At 43.7% G+C, this 20529-nt stretch overlaps 1 protein-coding gene across 1 annotated transcript in view; it reads left to right on the top strand.

Annotated features, from left to right (window-relative positions):
* The window catches only part of TLN2 (talin 2), a 450837-nt gene that overhangs the window by 238135 nt on the left and 192173 nt on the right, over positions 1-20529 (top strand). Inside the window, exons 4-8 of the mRNA XM_060005857.1 lie at positions 12853-13024; positions 14746-14843; positions 16386-16515; positions 17333-17485; positions 19304-19446. Coding sequence (XP_059861840.1) covers positions 12889-13024; positions 14746-14843; positions 16386-16515; positions 17333-17485; positions 19304-19446 — 660 coding nt within the window. The 5' untranslated portion in view covers positions 12853-12888. The remainder of the gene's footprint in view (positions 1-12852; positions 13025-14745; positions 14844-16385; positions 16516-17332; positions 17486-19303; positions 19447-20529) is intronic.

Here is a 20529-nt window from a genome sequence, read left to right as displayed (position 1 = left end):
TTTGTTTCCCTCTGTCTTGACCCGTCTCTGTATTTTCTTCTGTTATTTTTCCATCTTTAGCTTAAGTTTTGTATTTCTCGAAATCGTTTTTCAAGTAGTTTAGGTTATTGAGACTGATAATATGACACTATCTTAAAATAATAATTTAAAATACTATGCTATACTCACCCACACTGTCAAGAGTTCATCATTTCATGTCATAGCCCTGGGGACATGTTTATTTCTTCCCAGTGCTCCTGATGAAGTAATATTTTTGTACACAGACTTAAATTTGATTTGGTTTTGTCATTTAGAAATGTACATCTTATCCATCACTCACTGATGAAATTGGCAGGACTTTTGATTTGGCTTTATTTTATTAAGTGTAGGAAAATGGTACTCCATCCGAGCCCTTCAGTTTAGTTAATATCTCTCTTGTAATTCTGGTTCAATCTACTGGGCAGTTCTTGAAACTTGTGCTTACAGAAAGCAGAGCATTGATACTTATCGGGCACATCCATGCTATTTTCTTTGGTAAAGTCTAGTCTCATCCTTTTTTCTGTCTGTCATTTCCACTGTTTGCAATATATTTTAAAATTTATGTTAAGCATTTATCTTTCCTCTGCCTCTTTTCTGTAAATCTGGTTTACTGCCCATGCCAGATGTTTTTCCCCCATTCATGCCTTTTGTCAACTTGTTTGATAGGGTCCTTTGCAGCCTGAGTCCTTGATAGCAGACTCATTCTGTGGGGTAGATTGAACTATAAAATCTAATAGATTGATTACTGGTTTTTCTAGTTGTTAATGCATATTCATTTAGCTAACCTATAAATCAAACTGCTGATGTCTGTACATTCAGATTTTTTCTTCTTGCCTTAACATCTTCGGGGTTGCTCTTTAAAAATACTGATGGTTCCTTAAAAAAAAAATCTAGCTTAAGAAAATCTGAAATAAAGAACAAGAGTTTTTAACTAGAAAAATCCTCTCATGGGCTTATTTATAATAGTAAAAACAAGTAGCTGATGTACACAAAAAGGAAGATAGAGCAAAGTAAATTATGATGCCTTGCATTGCTGTGTTATGCATCTATTTAAAACAATGTTTCTAAAAAGTTTGCAGTATTGTGGAAAATGATTATTGTGTTCTTAGAATGGAGGAAAGCATCAGGATGCAGAATTCTATACAATGTGTCATCTCAACCTACTTAAAATTATACATAAACAACACAAAGGAGATGTGCCAGAACATTAGCAGTGCTTATTATCCTTGAGTGAGGTGAGGCCAGACAAAAGGCCGGATTCTGGTAGGTCTGGGTTTAAACCTCCCCTTACACCTGTGTGTGTCTGTTGCTTAGGAGACACAGCCTCTTCAGCCTGATTATCCAGAGCAAACAGGACTCTCTCATTGACTCATTAAGTCAAGTGCTTATTAGTTCAGTGTATGACGTGTAATAATGCAACCGGTGAAAGTTTGTTAGTAAAAAACAATACACATCTCACCCATTTTACCACTCTCCTAAGCCAGCACTACGTGTATTTTTCCATGTTTCTTTCTGTTTTAAAAGCACACAGTTGGAGGCACAGCCCCCAGTGCAGTGGCCTCTGTCAAGCCATGTAACCACTGTGTCCTGGTTGCCTTCACTGGGTGAAGCCTAAACTCCTTAGCATGGGGTTATGGTGAAGATTCAGTGACTACAAAAAGGGCTTAGAACCAGTGCCAGACACATAATCGCTTATATGTTCCCTGCTTTTCTTTTTGATTTAAGAAATTTAAAAACTAAATGTAGTTAAGGAATTCAGGAGATTGGGAAAGTTATAGCAAAGATTTATGTATCTTGTAGAAAGCTGGACTTGATGATGTCTAAGTCTGAGATTTGGGATACCACAGGCTATGTTAAGTGTAACTGAAACACTGCAAGTTTTAGATATAAAATGAGGGTGATCTTGGAATGAGTAGCCATGGAAAATGAAGATACTTTGGAAAATCTAATCTCATGAGTAATTGCTAGGATTGGCACTCTGATAATATGTTAATGGACTTTAAATCTCCAGAAATGTAAGTTTTAGTCACATCCCTTGGTTTGTTTCCATTCTCCACATAAGTGCCAGATTTTTAGGTCTGGGCTCTAACAGAAATGCACTTCTGATTTATGGTTAATGGATTAACATAGAGAAACAGCAAGAATATGGTTTTAATACTTTCTGTTTTCTTCAGAATCCGTCCTTGCCAAAACCACGCACTATTACCTTTTTGAGTGATGGATGAAGCTGGGGGTTTGTAGCCTGGAATTCAGCCGTCTGAGGTCAGCAGTGAAAAACCCTTTCAGTGAAAGAAAATGGAGCCAGGAAGTGGGAGATTTCTTTAGTTTCTTAAGTGAAACCAAGCATGATGGTTTGCCTTGTCACCTCACCACTGAAGTCCACATTGGCAGCTAGCCTTCAGTCAGGTGTGTGCTGTTTTAGCATTAAATTAGGCACAAGCATGAGGAAGGTGACCTGAGGGGGAACGTGTGTGCAGTTCTTTTCACGCATTCTCCCAGGTTCAGTCTGGAGCACACTGAATATATTTTTCCCATATCATTGTAGAACAAAGCTCTCTTTTTTCCCCAAGTAAAAGCTAGTCTATCTGTACCCATCCCAGGAGTGTGTGCCTTTAGTGATAAAGCTTGTGTTTATCAGCATCAGCAGTAGCCTAAAGAATCTTTCTTAGGATTTTACAGGCTTGTCACCAAGGGTCAGAAGAAATTATGGGATGCGTTTATTCCCAGTTAGCCAAATGAATGGTGAATAATTCACAGTTCTCATGGTCTTGACCTTCACTTTTGTTTTTCTTCTGTTTTTCTTCTTAGACCTGACCTTTTATTTCTCTATTTTTTTTTTTTTTTTTTTGTAAACAGCCTCAAATCATTTGAATGAGTTAGGGTATAAGAGAATTCAAAATCAGAGTTAAGAGCCTTCTTCCTTACTTGTCAGAGGAAGGAAGTAGCAGGACTGAAAGGTAACATGCAAAAGGCACTAAGACGTGTGGATGATTTATTCAGCTGTCTCAGCAAGCATAGGCAAACAGTGGGATTGCTGGAAAGCCAGCACTGCCTTCTTAGTAGTCTGATGGGAGACAGCAGTATATGCCACACACAGGCCAGGCATTCACCTCTGCTCCCAGATCCTCTGTCTTTGTCTGTGAAATGGGGGTGCAAAACAAAACCTATTTTCCTTTGTAACCTGTTGAGCACATCAAGTAAAAAGACACCTGTGAAAGTGCCATGAAACTGTTCCGTGCCATGTGGACACGAGGCATAGCATCTCGTGGTTGTTTCAGTGGGGACTTCCCCCTGGGAAGGCTGCAGATGAGTGTTCTGAGAGCCTAGGAGACGAGAGGGTTTCTGCCAGCTGGGGTGATTGGAAAGACTAGTTTCTCAAAGCAAAGCTTGATGCTGGTGAGTAACCAGGAAGAATGGAGAAGCATGGTGGTGCATTTCAGACAGATGTATGCCACACAGGGGAAAATAATTGAGTTATGCAGGGATTGAAAATATATTTGTTCTGTTAAAATGGAGAGTTCTTACAGTGTGAGATGGGAAATGGGTGAATGGGGGGCCCAGACCCTTGAGCTAAGCAGTTTGAGCCTGATTACCCATATATTTCAAAATGCTGTATGTGTTAAAAATTGGCTCTAAGCAAATTATAACGCTATAAACACATAGGTGTCTGCTCCCCTTCCTTTTAGCGGGTCTTCCTGTGCTTCTCTGCTCGTTGCCCTTTTTCAGCAGTGCCAGGTTCTGGATTGGTGTGCACTAAACTATCCCTCCCACCTCAGAATTTCTTGGTAATTAGGAATCATCTTTAGTAAAGGACAGCTCTCAGCTCCTTTGCTTGAAAGGTTCTAAAACTTAACTTTCTAAGACAGTGATGAATGCAAATGCCTGCTTTTACAGCAAAATTTAACTGGACACAAATCATTACGACCAACTATGTACTTAGCAATGGAGTTTCAGGTGCCAGTGCCAGGAGCCGGCTGGGGACGGGAGGGTAAGTTGGAGGTATCCTCGGAGGGCTCTAATCACACCACACCTATAACCAACCCTGTTCATTGTGGCAACGTGGGAAGGTCTGGTTGTGGTTTGCTACCAGTGTGACCTTGAGAAGATCAGTTGATCTCAAGATTATAGTTTCTTCATCTGAACATGGAAAACAATCTCAAATGTTTTTTCCCATCATTCTGTATTCACCGTTGTATGCACGCTTTGGTTCTCTTGGTGACTTGCACCTCCGTACCTGCATTAAACATACTTAGCCCTTCTCTCTGGCAGGTACTTGATGGTGAGCGATACACATGGTTCCTGCTCTCAGGGAGCTTCCAGTTATTCCCACCTGGTGTGGATTTGGTTCTTTTTTGTTTCTCATTTGCCAAAATAAGGAACTTCATCTTGTGAGCCGTGAGGGTTAGTCTCTGTGGTCAGTGTACATGGTTGCGGATGAGTAGAAATAGTGGGGTCTGCTGGATGTTTGTTCTCTGTTCATCCTTGAGTCATGATGTGAGTGTGAATAATTCCTAATGACTAATTTAGAAAAAAAATTGGTGTACGTCTTTCCATGATGTGCATATTAATTCCACAAACATTTATTAATCATCTACTTGTGGTGGGCACTGTGCTATGGCCTTGAGATTCAAGTGTGGCCGAAATGATATAGTCCTTGCTCTCAGAGGACAGTGGGGGAAATGGACCTCTCGTGGCAAATGTATTCCTGACACTGTGTTGTGTATATCTTAATGCTGGTGTAATGGGGACAGGCAAGCATACAAAGTGATAGCCCTGTGGGTTGTGGGCGTTTGCAAAGCAGCCCTGGGTGCCAACCACTGGGCTAGAATTTTTGTTGACTTGCCTGGCCTGCTAAGTTCACACCTGTGGGTGGTTAATCATTTGTCCTATGCTCCTTGACCACCTGACTTTTTAATGACGGTTATTTCTAGTTGAGGTGTTCAGAGTCAAACAGCGATCCTGGCTTCCCGTGCCTCCGTGAAGGAGGACTAAAGAGATGTTCTTAAGTGACTGTTCTCTCTTGTTTCCTGGTCTTTTTCTAAGTGGGCTGTTGGGCGCATGGAAAAAAAAATCACGTCAGCTGTGTTTTCTTACTGTTTTCTCCAAGCCTCGTAGCCGGAGCTCCCACAAGTTGTTGATGTGGGAGACCAGGGGAGCCTCTCCAATCAGACTCTCACCTCTACACTCTCACTAGCAGGAAGAGATGTGAGGGCCAAGTGGGGAGATAAGGTGATTAAGGCTGGAGATGAGCCCCAAATGGGACCCTCAGCCTCCTCTCCTCCTGGCCCCTCCTTGAATTAGACACCTGGTTCTCAATTAATGGTTGACCTGACTTACCTTCCTAGAAGATGACGGACACCTGTGGAGGCCTGCACTGAGGCTGGGCTCAGTACATGGAGTCTGAATGTTCAAGGCGAGCCCTAAGGTACTGGAGCACGGACAGCCCAGGAGAGCGAGATGGAGTGTGAGACCCTCCGGGGCTTAGCTTTCGAGGCATCTCTGGGTAGCCGTGGCCCAGTTACGATGGGTTCTTACTTGTCAGATGGGCTTTCCCCCCTCCTCCCTTTCAGAGGAGCAGGTAAGGGGTGGAGAGACGGGGAAGCTCTTTCCGGGGCATTTCTTTGAGAGCAGAATCGTTCACAGGAGATAGAAACATGGATGAATAATAGCTTCTATATAGGCCCACATTTTATGCCGACATTCAGTTATGTGATGCATGCTGTTACCAAACAGAGCTGTATTTTGCCTGCTGAGAGAGGAACAGACCTACAGAAGGGGTCAGGCACAGCCATCGTAATTGGGTTCAGCAGTCTTCCAATGGGTCAGAATGGAGTCAGCGGCTGGAGGGAGAGGTTGGGATTGGTGGGTAGCTCTTACTCTCCTGCAGATCCAGGGCTCCACTGAGGCTTGGTGGCCTGTCGCTGTGGTCCTGCCAGCTGAGTGCCACTCTTCTGCTGTACAGCAGAGTATGCAGAACCAATGGTACCTCACATGGGTTACTCCTGGGCAGAGGACATTGTCAAGCCCTAGGTCAGGGGCATATTGTGATGCCAGCCCTGCCCCAGAGGGGGAGGTGTTTTTTCCTTTGGCCTCCTGGATTGAGGGAATTCAACTAACATGCAAGAGCGACAGGTAGGAGTACTAGGAGTTACCTGATCCACAAAAACGTTCCACTTCAGGGCTCATCCTTAGCTAGTTCTGCATCTAGAAAAATCACGTTGTATGATGTGAATAAGGATGAACACAGGAACTGTGTAGTGAAAAGGGTTACTAGAAGGTGAGCTCCAACTAGGCAGGAATCTTGTCTGTCGTTGCCTCCCGAATGCCCGTAATAGTATCTAGTATATGATAGATGCAGAATAAATAATAAAATGAATTTTGCAGCTCAGGTGGTGGCTGAACACAGTATGCTGTTTTCAGCGTTTGTCCAACTGCCGTGACTAATAAATAATAACAACAAACCCTGAGCCTGTACTTTCTTTGTGCCTTTGACATGTATGAACTTCTTTAGTCCTCTAACAATCTTTGAGGTCGATTTATTATCGTCTCCTATTTTAGAGAGGAGTAAACTGAGGCAGATGGCACTTAAGTGACCAGCCTAGGGCGGCAGCTGGTAAGGCAGGGGTGGGGTTGGAACACCATGGCGCTCACCAGGGCAGAGAGCCAAGGGGTGGTTGCTCATCTTGACCACCATTGCTTTTGGAGAGGAGGAGGTCTTGGCTGAGTTGGGCTTGTTTGTCCCAGGGTGGACAGGGGTGAGCCTGCAGCCTGCATCGCTGCCATCATACTGGGCTGTTTACAGCTCCCTGGGACTAAAAAGTGTTTACTTTGAAAGGAGAGAATGTCTGGGTTTCATCACTGGTGAAACTGTTGGCTCATCTTCCACAGTGGATGGCACAGAAGGGTTTCTGTCTCGGTCCAGGTGACCTTCACACATACAATCAGGGCCAAAATGGTCAGAGTGAGAAGAGATTATGCAAAGGAAAGTAATGGATGGTTTATGCCTCTACACCCTGTCTTTTTTTTTTTTTTTTTGCCATGCCACGCATCTTGCAGGATCTTAGCTCCCTGACCAGGGATCGAACCCAAGCCAACAGGATTGAAAGTGTGGAGTCCTAACCACTGGACTGCCAGGGAATTCCTGTACCCTATCTTTTAGCAAAAAATGAACAGGGACTTAAAGTTCAACTAGATAGACATTTAACTTGGGGCAGAAGAAGAACAAGGATAGGGTCATAAAATAGAGGCGAATTAGACACTAACAGTACTGCGAGAAACAGCATACATGTTCGGCCCTCAGCCTTCGTGCAGCCAAACCAGAAGAGGAAGCCTGGTCAGCTCTCCTAGGCTCCCAGCCTGGAGGGACAGGAATTAGCAGGAGGGGTGAGGTTACAGGAAAGTGGACATTGAGGGTCAGTTGTAGTCAGGGTCAGTGCTGCGCTGACCTGAAAACATCACAGCGGAGAGAGGGGAAAAGTCAAGTTTTATCATGGCGTGTTGTCAGAGCTGCATGGTTTTCTTAAGGCTTGAATGGATCTATAGTGAGACTTCTCACGGGCGTTGAATACACGCTCAGCTTTCGCTGGCATCTCTAGGTTGCTTTATGCTTTAATCCTATCTCCTTTCTGCCGCAAGTCAGGACACTTTATTCCAACAAATGTCTGTGCTGCACGTCTCTCATTGTGTCGAGAGGAGGGCTAGAAACAGCTCATTGCCGTGCTCCCCGTGGGAGGGTGATTCAATCGCCATCCACTTTGGATTCAGACCTCACTGAGGTTTTTCTGTGTGGGGGGGTCCTCTTGCATGATAGTAGGAAAAGTACCTTGGCTTTATACATAATTTTGTCGTTTATAAAGCATTTTTATGTGCATAATTTGCATTTTTTAAAACATTCCCGTGCGGGAAATTGTCGGTCTTGTTTCATGCTTTCATACTTGGGAACACTGAGTCATAATAAAACAGAGAGCCAAGAGTAAGTAGAAGAAATTGGAGCCTTTTCGTTTTTGACGACCGTGCAGAGCTCGTTCAGAGTGACTGATGTGGATTTTTTGTCTTTTTGCGTAACGTGTTCCCGTGTAGTGAAACTGATGCTTTTCGCAGTGGTTGTTTTGAGATGGTAGACCGCGAAGTAAATCTCTGGTGTCCCTTATTCCGTTCAGCATCTGCCCTGAGCTAAGGATAGTGGCCTCCATTGTGAGATGTCAGGATAAGGAGAATAGGGGAGGAGCTGGCCAAGCAGCACGTGCCTGCTGGGAGGCTCCTTTCATGGGAGTTGGTGGCTTCCTGCTCTCTGAAAAGCAGAGAGAGAAGGTCCAAGGCATCGACAGGCTGGGACTGAACCTGGACCACACACTCCTAGTCCAGCGCCCTTTGCTTGAACCAAGACTCACCCTCTCCTCCCCCCTGCACTCACACACACGGGCAGCGGCATTGTGTGGCGAGGCACCTGCCTCCAGCAAGGACACTTAGCTGTCCTGGGCCTGCCCCCAAGGGCCGTAATAAGGGGAAACCAGGTCTGTATAGATGCTGGCTAGAAAGGGAGGTTGCAGCATCCATGTGGTGAATTGTTTCTGGATAAAAAGCCTTCAAAGCGTAAATCAGAGCTACCGCCTGTTCCGCCACCCCTTCCATCAGGCCTCTGTACTTGTTGGGCCAGCCCCCCTCCTCACTTGTCTCATAGACCTGCTGCTCTGGCCTTACCCCCGCTCTTTTACCAGCTGCCAGAGACCTCCAAGCAGCCAGATTCCGCTGTCCTGTCTCAGCACCCCTCTTCCTGAACTGTGATTAGCATTTGACACACGTGATCTCTCCCTCCTGCTTGAGGCACTTTCCCTCTGGTCCCACCCTCTCTCCATGTTCCTCCCTCCCCTACCACTAGGTCTCCTTGCGGGTTCCTTCTTGTCCTGATTCTAGAACATTGTTCCAGGACCCAGACCTCAGGTCTCTTCCCTCTCGTGCTCACTCCCTAGATGGTCTTTCTAGCCCCAAAGACTTGAACATGGCGACACTCCCGCACCCCGCAGCGTATCTCCAGTTTTGTGTTTGACTCTGCTCCACCTCTCGCTGAACACATCCCAGAGGAATTCCTTAGCAACTTTTCACCCCAGACCTGTGCCTCCAGCAGCTTCCTCCCCCTCAGTCAATGGCTTCTTCATTTTTCCAGTTGTTTTGGATAGAAATGTTCCTTCCCTGTCATACTTTCCTGCTTCTCTTCTTGTCTTCCGCTTCCCCATGTTCTGGGCTTCTTTCCCGTGTTGCTCATTGATTCTGCACCCTCTGTCCTGCAGCCTCCCGTTCCTCAATTTGCCCATGTCTCCTCGCTCCCCTCTGTGTCTTCTACTTCCGTCTGAGCTCTCCCGTGTGGTCTGTCCTGCTGCGCATTTCTGCTCTCGGCCCCGTGTCGTGGCTCTGCCTTTCCCGGCGATTGAGTCTTTCTCTGGTTGGCTACAGGGACCATTCATTTGCTCTTCAGAAAGTCCAGTTACTAGCCTGGGAAGGGACGCTTTCATGCAGGGATACTTATACTGGACTACTTCCTATTCTCAGGGGATGGAAGATACTAACCATTTCACTCTCTCTGCTGTGTTGTGTAAACAGCACCCATGATGTCATCAAGTTTCCCACCGACTGTTATCACCAGCTATGCTCATGGATCTCACCATTTCAGGAAACCCCACAGTTGTCACCAGCTGCAGGGGAAAAACTAACCCATGGAGTGATTTACACCCCAGCAAATTTGTCAGTTTATCCCTAGAGTTTATATTTGTATTTTTATTGAAGTATAGTTGATTTACGATATTTTAGTTTTAGCTATACAGCATAGTGATTCAGTATTTTTGCAGGTGATACTCCATTGTAGGTTATGGCTGTAGGTTATAGGTTATAAGATAATGGCTGTAATTCCCCGTGCTACACAGTATATCCTTGTTGGTTGTTTATTTTGTACATAATAGTTTGTATCTTTTAGTCTCATACCCCTAATTTGTCCCTCCCCCTTTGGTAATCACAAGTTTGTTTTCTTTATATGTGAGTCTGATTCTGTTTTGCATATACATTCATTTGTATTATTTTTTAGATTCCACGTATAAGTGATACCGTACAGTTTGATTTCTTCAAATTGGAGAGTTGGTTGGTTAAATATGCCTATTAAAAAGAGTTGGGTAGAGCATTTTACAGGCATACCTTGTTTCATTGCACTTTGCTTTACTGTGCTTTGCAGCGACTGTGTTTTTTTGTTTTTTGTTTTTTAACAAATTGAAGGTTTGTGGCAACCCTGACTCAGACGAGTCTATCAGTATCGCCATCTTTCCAACAGCATTTGCTCACTTCATGTCTCTGTGACCCGTTTTGGTAGCCCTTGCAATATTTGAAACTTCTTCATTATTATATTTGTGATGTTACTATTGTAATTGTTTTGGGGAGCCCTGAACCACACCTGTACACGAGACAGGAAACTTAACTGACAAATATGTGTTCTGACTGACCAGCCGTTCCCACATCTCTCTCCCTCTCCTCAGGCCTCTCTATTCCCTGAGAAACAACAGTATTGAAATAAGCCAATTAATAAACCAACGGTGTCCTCTTAAGTGGTCAAGTAAGTGGAAGAGTCACACGTTTCTCACTTTAAGTCAAAGCTAGAAATGATTTAGTTAGTGAGGAAGCCAAGACAGGCTGAAAGCTAGACCTCATGCCCCCAACAGTCAAGTTGTGAATGCAGAGGAAAAGTTCTGGAAGGAAATCAAAAATGCTATAGAGAAATCCTTTGTGAAAGGAAGAGTCGATCAATACGGCACAAGACGTTGCTGTCTTAAGTAATGGCCACAGCCACCCCCATTTTTAACCATTACTACCCTGGTCAGTCAGCATGGCCCTCCACCAGCAAAACCGTTACGCCTTGCTGATCGCTCAGAGGATGGTTAGCATTTTTTAGCAATAAAGTATATTCTGATAATGTATATGTATTTGGTTTTTTTTAGACATCATGGTATTGCACACTTAACAGACCATAGTATGGTGTAAACATGACTTTTATATGCACCGGGAAACCCAAAAATTCGTGCGACTCACTCCATTTCGATATGCACTTTATCGTGGTGGTCTGGAACCAAACCCACGACATCCCCGAGGGATGCCTACGTATGTGGCTTTACAAGACCTCAATCTTGTAGATGGAAAATCATCAGATATTTTGAACAACTCAATCTAGTCACTGCCCAGGCTGTAGTAAATTAATTCTGTTTAGGGCAGATTGTCAGTGAATACTGCTATTGTTTGTGGAGAAGTGTATCTTGACATTTCTCAAATAAGAAATATTTTCATGTTTTCATGGGCCAGATTTATGTGGAAGCTAAGCAGAGGTCAGAATGACTTTACAGTTGGACAGCGTAAATGGTTGCTGCATGAGAGTGTGTACACACCTTGCCCATGGATACCAGAGCATCTGTTGAAAACTGTCCTCTGTATCCAAGTGACTGTAGTCGCTGGATGTTAGGAAGCCAGTGGTTAGTGAGGCTTGCTGAGAAGCAACGCCTTAGAGGCTCCCACCCCTGGTCAGCCTGCTGCCCTCTCTGCCTGTGGCCACCTGATTGCTTCTTAGCACTTGCATTCCCAGAGGGAGCTGTGGTCCTGGTTTACTACGTGTAGATTCTCTAATAAAAGACGAGAAAGGAGTGTGAGATTGAAACTCCTGGGGATTTGTTATCCATGCAGCTCTAGGATTCTAGTAAGGTACTCACTGTGAAGTGCCTTATTTTGGTTTCCAGGATGACAGTGAGCTGGGTAGGTCTGTGTTGGCTTCTCAGGTGCAGGGAAGATGCCTCCCTCTTGTGTCCAAGGCGTGCATTGATATAGAGGCTGGCCTGAGTTGGGGGGTAAGTTTCTGGCCAAGGAATGGAGCAGGTAGTTGAAATCACCCAGAAGCCACCAACTCAGAAAATGCATTAAATGACTGGACTTAAAATGTAAAAAGAAGGCTTTTACAAAATAATTCAAACCCAGCCTAAGCACCTATCTATTTTTAAAGCCATTGAACTGGATAAGAAGCAAAATATCCCAGGCATTTGTCTGAATGAAAGAACAACTAAATTGGCATTTTCTTCACTTTGAGACCCCTGAGGAGTCTGAAGCTGCCTGGCACACCGGGTGTTTAAGATAAGCCGCTCTGGCCTCATTAGTGATGGCTGTGCCTTGGCCTGGCACTGAGGTCCCCTCAGGATTCAGTTCTTCTGTGAATTATGAAGGGCAGATAGCAGCGTATGGCTCCTTGATTGCAAGGAAACGGAAGCAGAGTGGCCAGTTGGCTGTCTCCTGGCGATGGGGCTGGGCCTCCAAGCCAGGTCTTCTGGTACAAGATGTGGTGGAGTTTGGCTGTGAGAAGCACCCCAGAGGGCAGAGGTGCCTCTTCCCTGTGCCCAGGAGCTGCTGGGGAGGGAGCCCCTCAACTGAGGGTGCTGACAGCCATCGTCAGGAGACAGCAGTGGGCGCCCAGGACACTCAGCCTCTCACCTGGAGGACACTCACCTGGGAAATGCCACTCTCCCTGGGGAAACCCCAAGTAGGGAGCAGCCTTGAGGAAGGAGCCTTGGTGAACTCCTGTGGTTCCCTCCTTCCAAGGGGCTCTCCTTGCCACCCTATGATAATGGTAACTCCACGACTGCTGATGTCCTATTCTCAAATTTTCAAAAGTTATTTTTTAACTTGTGTTTTTATCCGGAGCCTTCTCTTTAATTGCCATTTTATCTTCTTTCGATTTTTAAAGCTGATTCAGACTCTAACGTTTTTTTTCTACTGGACAGTTATCACGAACATCACGGTTTGTTCGTTTGTGTTCCCCAGACATTCTAAGTGAGAGTCCTCAAGTCATCTGGAAAAATGGTGGCCCTGTCCTTAAAGATCTGTGTCCGCCACTGCAACGTGGTGAAGACCATGCAGTTTGAACCATCGACGGCGGTGTACGACGCATGTCGAGTCATTCGGGAACGGGTACCCGAGGCACAAACTGGCCAAGGTAGGCCATTGGTTATTTACTGGCTGCTTGAAATGTGTTTGTATGTTTTTCCCTTAGTAGTTAAGGAAACGGAGGCTCTGAGTGGTACACAGGTGTGTATGTTTCAAATGAAATGTCTTCTTATCCTGGACATTACTTGCCTCCTGTGTGAGACTTGTAACGACAATGATCACAGCTGCCAGCGAGCCATCCTCATTGTCATGACCCTTCCATACATCAGCATTGCGCTCTGTTTACAAGTCACTTTTTGTTATAAAGCCCCATAGAGTACAGATGAAGCTGCTCTGACAGTTACCGCTTTTGTATATCCTGAGCGCTGTTTCGCATGCCTGAAAACTTTCCACTGCTAGCAGCCTGAAGAAGACTGGAACAGCCATCAGGACCCAGGGCAAGCCATATATTTCAAGTACTTTGCAGGGGCTTTATCATCTTTGTCTTAAACCTTAAAAAAAATATTTCTGATACGTGTTGTGTTTAATGTTTGGTTGAACCACTGACCACTGTTAATCTGAGTTTAAACAAGAGTCATTCATACAATTTTATTTTCCGTTTCCCTTTGTCTTCTCTCTACATTTCCTTCTTTTATTTAGTATTTAATGCTTGAGAAATTGGGGTTACTCCTAAATTAATAAGCCTTTAGTGTGAAAATGGAATAAAACTTTCCTTAAAAAATTGGAATCATAAAAATCAAACGTTCAAAGATAGCATTGTTAGGCCTGGGTCTTCTTGAAAAGATCTGTTACTCACAAAAGCACGAATCTTTTGGTCCAAAAGCAATATCTATATTATTCAAAACACTGTTATTTCTAGATTACCCAAAAATCAGAATAAAGTTTGCCCACATTCCCAACCTTACTCAAGATCTGGTTGTCCAGTCATATCTGGTGTTTTTACTTTTCTGTTACTGTTTATTCCCAGATTTTTAAAACTTTGTTTGGGTTGGATTGCTGTAAAACTCTGGTGAAGATACAAACCTTTACAGATCTTGAAATTGTTTTTCTAAGAAACAACAGGAGCTCTGGCCCTCATCTGGGTCTCTGAGGTTTCCTTGAATCACATTTAGGAAGAAAGAAGTCTTGAGACAGGAAACGATACTGCTTTCCTCCTTCCTCCACCCGCTTATACTTCCTGGGTCGGATTAAAGGATTTCTGTGAAGAACACAGGGTTTAACTCTCCAACTGTACTCATAATTTGGTGGCATGGGGAGCAGCGACTTCGTCTCACACGGAACTCTTCCTTTTATTTTGTAGTGCTGTGTGGGGGTGATGGAGGGATTATTCCAAGTGTCAAGGCTCCATCGGCCCCTCTTTGCTTAAGCGGCCTTGGCTTGAGTGATTATGTGCATAGTTTCTCCACAGCTGTCTTACCATTCTTCCTGGGTTCTTGGCCTGGCTTTTACAGCATGTGATAGGGAACAAAGCCCAATTCAGTTAGAAGGAAATTTGGACCGCTTTGTTCTCGGCGTTTCCCTAAATTTTAGACACGACTGCTGCCCACTTGTTTTAAGAAACATGACCCCTGTATGTGGGTGTTGGTTTTGCAGCTCAACTCTCATTCCTCCCCATCTGCTTTAGTCCCAGCGGCTGCCCATGTTGTCAGAATGAAGTATTTCTCTAGTGAAGGAGAACCCCTTGCCAAGTCAGAAGACTCAAGAGCCTGGAAGTCAGTGATGGCGTCATCATCACTTTGTTTTTTATTTTTCTTTCTGTTTTCCCTCCAGCTTCTGACTATGGGCTGTTTCTCTCAGATGAAGACCCCAGGAAAGGAATTTGGCTGGAAGCAGGCAGAACACTGGATTACTACATGTTGCGAAATGGGGTATGCTGTTGATCTTTTTTTTATTTTTTTCATCACTTTGTCCCTAGGCCTTCCATAGAAGCTAACATGATTATGCTTCAAAGAAAAAGAGAGATTCAACAACTATTTTGATTCAAGGGCACTTTATTCTTTTTTTTTTTTTTTTTTTTTTTGCGGTACGTGGGCCTCTCAGTGTTGCGGCCTCTCCCGTTGCGGAGCACAGGCTCCGGACGCGCAGGCTCAGCGGCCATGGCTCACGGGCCCAGCCGCTTCGCGGCATGTGGGATCTTCCCGGACCGGGGCACGAACCCGTGTCCCCTGCATCGACAGGCGGACTCTCAACCACTGCACCACCAGGGAAGCCCACAAGGGCACTTTATTAGTAGTTTTGATGTAATATACTTCGTAAAGGCCGTCCAGGTTAGTGATAGAAAATATCAGAAGTCCAAATTCTTGAAACTCCACAAAGTAATTAAAGCAGCATGAGGTAATGATTTTAAGCTGTTTCTACATACCATTGTTGGACTTGGTAGTTAGAAACATAGCATCTTCCTGTAAGTATGTAGGAAGTACCCTGGTGACTGGTGATAGAAAGTAAGCATAGAGAGAGAACAAAAATATAATCCTAAAGGTAGCCAGAAATTAAATATTAATCAGTGTTTTGCTTTTATAAAAAGTTCACATTAGATATGAGTTTAATAACAGTAACAATAAAAAATTGTGTTATGGAAGTAGGAAAAAAATAATGAATAAAAAAGTGTTAACAGGGAACTATATTCAGTATCTTGTAACAGCCTATAATGGAAAATAATCTAATATATATATATATATAAACACTGAATCACTTTGCTGTACACCTGAAACTAACACAATATTAGCTTAACCCCTGAAATATATCGGGTTTTGGTTTACGGAATAGACACATCGGATTGGTGAGTACTCCATAAGCAGGAGCAAAGTATGAGTTGCCATTAATTTTCCCTCCCATAGTTCTCTTTTTATGAAGTGTAGTAAAAGGAGAGTCTCTTATTTAGACATAACTCTCAAACTTATTACGCCTGTTTGGTCTTGCCATTATTGGCAGAAAACCACTTTTACTGTGATGCACCACTACTGTGAAGAATTATGGGGGTATTACTTATGTCCTTCATGACATATATATTAAAAATTGCTTATAACTATGTAAGAGGTCATTGAAGAAGCACACTACAAACTTTTTAAAAAACAAGTAGGAATTTTCCTCTGCTAATTCTCATTACAGCAGACCGTTCTCAGCCTTTCAGGAGGACGTATGCTACTTTCACTTTACAGAGGTTAGTTTTCAGTAACTCTGAACTATAAGTAGGACCTTTTGAGGTGCAATTTTACTATCAGAGTTTAAAGAAAACTTTATGAAAGCAGTTTATCACACTGGAGATTCTGTATTAGTGGCCAAAATCTCATGAAAACTTAGAAGGAGGAAATCAGAGGGTGCTCGGGAAAAGTCATTCTTTAAAGAAAAGTGTCCAAGTTTATTACCTCATTTCCCACGCAGTGTGAGATGTTTGTATGATTTTGCTGTAGGATATTTTGGAATATAAAAAAAAACAGAGACCTCAGAAAATTCGGATGCTGGATGGATCTGTGAAAACAGTGATGGTGGATGATTCCAAGACTGTTGGGGAGCTCCTGGTTACTATTTGCAGCAGGATAGGTAAGGGTACACATGCAGAGCTTCTGGATTTTGTTTTGTTTTTAATAATATGCCTCTTCGTTTTTTCCACCCCCTTTGGGTATCTAGGCAATTTTGAATATATTGTAACACATTGACTTTGGCCCAGTCCCAAGAGAGTGTGTTCATTTTCCTGATTTGCAAACCCACTCACTGGTGTTGTCAACACTTGAACTTCTCACTGAGTCACAAGTGAGAGCTTTTATTTCAAAAACAATAGGAGTTTTCAATTGAAAGTAATGTTTCAAAACCATATAATTCAGTCTCCTGCCCACGGCTGTGATTCTGTGTCAGCATCACTGATACCCAGGATGTCTCCTGAAGACTCGTGGGGACAGCCTGTAAATTCTTAGGCATCTTTTTTCCTCCTAGCTTCTGTTAGTCTCCTCAGAACAAGTCTGTCTCTCCTTTCTATGTGAAGCCTCTTGAATACCTTCAGAAAGTGGCCTTGCCTGTCTTAGTTTCCTCATCATGTAAAGGAAGCCCAGCTCCTTCAGACACTGCTTGCTTGACATTGTCTTGCCTTCCTCTGTATGATCTCTACTTTGTTCTTATTACTCAAAACTTAGTCAGGAGACTTGAACGTGACATTTGAGTGTGACTTAACTAGCCAAAGATCCTCCTTTGTGGCCAGTTCCTTGATGTGTGCTCCCTGGGTGACCCTGACCTTCATCTTGGCAAGGCTTCTTTCCTATCTTTTGCCCCCAGGGACTCCTTGGAGTATTATAGGCCCCAGGATGAAAGGAGTTGATAGCAATGTAATCACTGACCATTATAATAACCTAATTGATAATTTTAGGAATTACAAACTATGAAGAATACTCTTTAATCCAAGAAACAATTGAAGAAAAGAAAGAAGAAGGAACGGGTACATTAAAAAAAGACAGGACGCTGTTACGAGACGAGAGGAAGATGGAGAAGTTGAAGGCCAAGCTTCACACGGATGATGACCGTGAGTGTCTGAAGAGGAGGTGTAATGCGGGCACATGGTCAGCCAAGCCTCACTCCTCTCCCATCGTCTGTATGACCCAGGACAGGAGTGTGTGGTTGTGCCTTTGTTTTATTTCATCTACAAACATGTTGGCCTGTGTCACTAAAAGATATAGACCCTTAAGGGGAAAAAAAAAAAGGGATGATAATACCATTTCACATCTCAAAAGTAATCTCTTAAGGTGAAATATACACGTTGTGTTCCCATCTTCTCCATTGCTGTCTAAAGAATTTTTTTGTAACAGTTTGTTTAAATGAAGGTCCAAATAAGATTGGATGATAGGTTGTTTAACTCTTTTAGTCTCAAGAGTTTCCCTCCATCTGTTTTATTTTTGCCTTATAATTTTTGAGGGGAAGAAACCAGATTGTTACTTGTATAGAAGTTTCTACATCCTGGATTTTGTTAGATGACCTGTGGTGTCATGTAACATGTTCATCTGTCCCTTTTAATTCCTGAGATCTGGAGGCTTGATCAGGTGTGTGTGTGTGTGTGTGTGTGTGTGTGTGTGTGTGTGTGTGTGTGTGTATGTGTATGTATGTATGTGTGTTTAAAAATAAAGACTCCTATGTGGTGTTGTGTACTTCCATTAGGAAGTTGAATTTGGTTGTTTCCTTTTTTGTGGTGTTAACAGCCATTGATGATCATTACTTAGATCCATTATTTCCTTAGGGGTTATGAAACAGTAATATAATTCTATCGTAGGAAGGTCCTTTTCTACGGCTACAGAGCTAATAATATACAGAAAAGCCAGTATATATACCCCATGTGTCCCCCAGACCTGTGCTTTGTGCACCTGACCGCCTGACACCACCCCACCCCCAAGGATCTTACTTCATGCACATTTCACTCAGACCGTCCCAGCCTCTTCCCTTCACTGTTCTTTCTCTCAGTGCTGCATTGGGAAGATGTCATCCTTGGCATTAGGTTTATTGATCTTCCGTGGGGTTTTCATTTCCTCTGACCCTTTCTCCATTCTCTCTTTCTCTCTCGCCTCATTTGATTTACAGTCGCATACTTCTTTCCAAATGAGACCTTAGTAGACAAATCCTGAGGATTTTTATACTGTGCATGTTGCTCTTCCAGGTACTGTGGGAGATGAGGTCCATCCAACACATTCCCTGTGCCAAAGTTGAGGCTTCTAATAAATACTTGCTCACAATGTGTGTGTTAGGCCCGGGGAGGAGCGTAGGAATGAGAGCTGTGGGAAGTGCAGAGGAGTGATCCATCCCTTTGCACCTAGGTATCAGGGAAGTGTTTCCTAAATGAGTGAGATTCCAGGTGTGCCATGGGCAAGGTTCTACCCTCCCCGACCCCTTAATGGCCTGTCCTCTCCTTGCCCCAATTACTTTCATTTTCCTCCTCTTTTCTACTTAAGATCAGAGGTAGTAACTCATTATGCATAGAGTTTATAAATTATTTCACCTGATCAGACTAAAGACCAGCCTTGACTTAAAAGGAAATGCAAACTTGACTGTCTTGGCATAAAGCACTGTTTTCCTTATCCCACCACCCCAAGGAAGGCACATGGATTCATTCTGGGGCTTTACTAAGTGAGGAATTGCTGCGGATTTCTCCCTCATCTGCTTTTTCATGTGTCATGTGGTACATGTGCAGTTACTTTGCAAAGTTAAAAAGCTCAGATCTAATCTAAGAAGTAACTATAACTGGATATCAGCATCCTAGAAATCCACGTCTGCATCACACTGCTGTATGGGTTAATCCCCTTGAACTAAGAGGAAGAATCGACACAGTTCTTTCATATGTCGTCTTGTGTTGCAGTAAATTGGCTGGATCACAGCCGAACGTTCAGAGAACAAGGAGTAGATGAAAATGAAACATTGCTGCTTAGACGGAAGTTCTTTTACTCTGATCAGAATGTGGACTCGAGAGACCCTGTGCAGCTGAACTTGCTCTATGTTCAGGTACAGTATTGAATACTCAGATGCTGAGGTTGGTGAGCTTTCCGGAAGCTCTGGCTGTGGCTCGTGGTGGGCAGGAGCTGGGCTCCGGCTCTCGCCGTGTCTGTGACACGCACTTTCCAGTCGGGTTGGGTTGTGGTACAGGTTGGTGTCCACTGTGAGCTGGCCATCCAGAGGTGGGCCTTTGTTTGCCTCCCAGGTGGGGTCCTCATGGCGACTACTGCCTCTCTCTGCTTGGCTTCACAGCACTTACCTGGCTCATCACTTCACACGCACTACAGCTTTCGTACCTCGCATTAGAATACAAGGATGGTTATTGGTCAGAAAATCAGTACTTCTTATTAACTGAAAGCTACTACTCTCTCAGTAACCTTTTATGTTTTTACCATTAACTAATTGTTTAAACTCAGGCGAGTCATTCAAATTATCTGAGTTGCAGTTACTCAGTATGTAAGATGTGGGCTTTGCACTAGACAGTCCCAAAGGTTTCTTTTGGCTCAAGGAAAACATCTTCCTCCCTCTGTCTCTCTGTCTCTCTGTCTGTCTCTCTCTCACTCTCACTTCTTTCATTCTTCCTTTCCCTTTCCTCTCCTTTTATTTATCTGCCTATCAGCTTATAGAAATAATGGGGGGGGGGTCAGCAAAATGCATCCACAGCGTCACCTGTGTTTATAAATAAAGTTTTATTGAAACCACATCTCATTCATTTATGTATTGCACGTTGGTAAATCCCCTTCTGTATCACATAATTGTCTACGTGTTGTCCATGGCAGCTGTCATGTTCCAACAGCAGAGTTCAGTAGTTGTGACAGACACCACATGGCCCAGAGGTGTAGATTATTCACTCTCTGGTCTTTTACAGGAAAAGTTTGCTGACCCCTGAGTTAGTGCATGGAAGGAGGGCTGGGAGGAGATAGGCTGGGAGGCCAGAAGGGAGGGAGATATCAGGGCAATAAGAAAATGGTTGTTGGTTTAAGGCTCAGGGCCATAGGTTAGAGTGTCCATCTGAGAGTGCTCTAGGAGTCATTTAACTGGAGAAAGGAAAGACAAAGAAAAGGAATAAATAGCAACAGCAGTGAGGGGTCA

The sequence above is a fragment of the Delphinus delphis genome, chromosome 2, assembly GCF_949987515.2.
Source record: "Delphinus delphis chromosome 2, mDelDel1.2, whole genome shotgun sequence".
Lineage (NCBI taxonomy): Eukaryota > Metazoa > Chordata > Mammalia > Artiodactyla > Delphinidae > Delphinus > Delphinus delphis.
The sequence above is the reverse complement of the archived record's forward strand: the minus strand, read 5'-3'. Positions and strand labels throughout refer to the sequence as shown.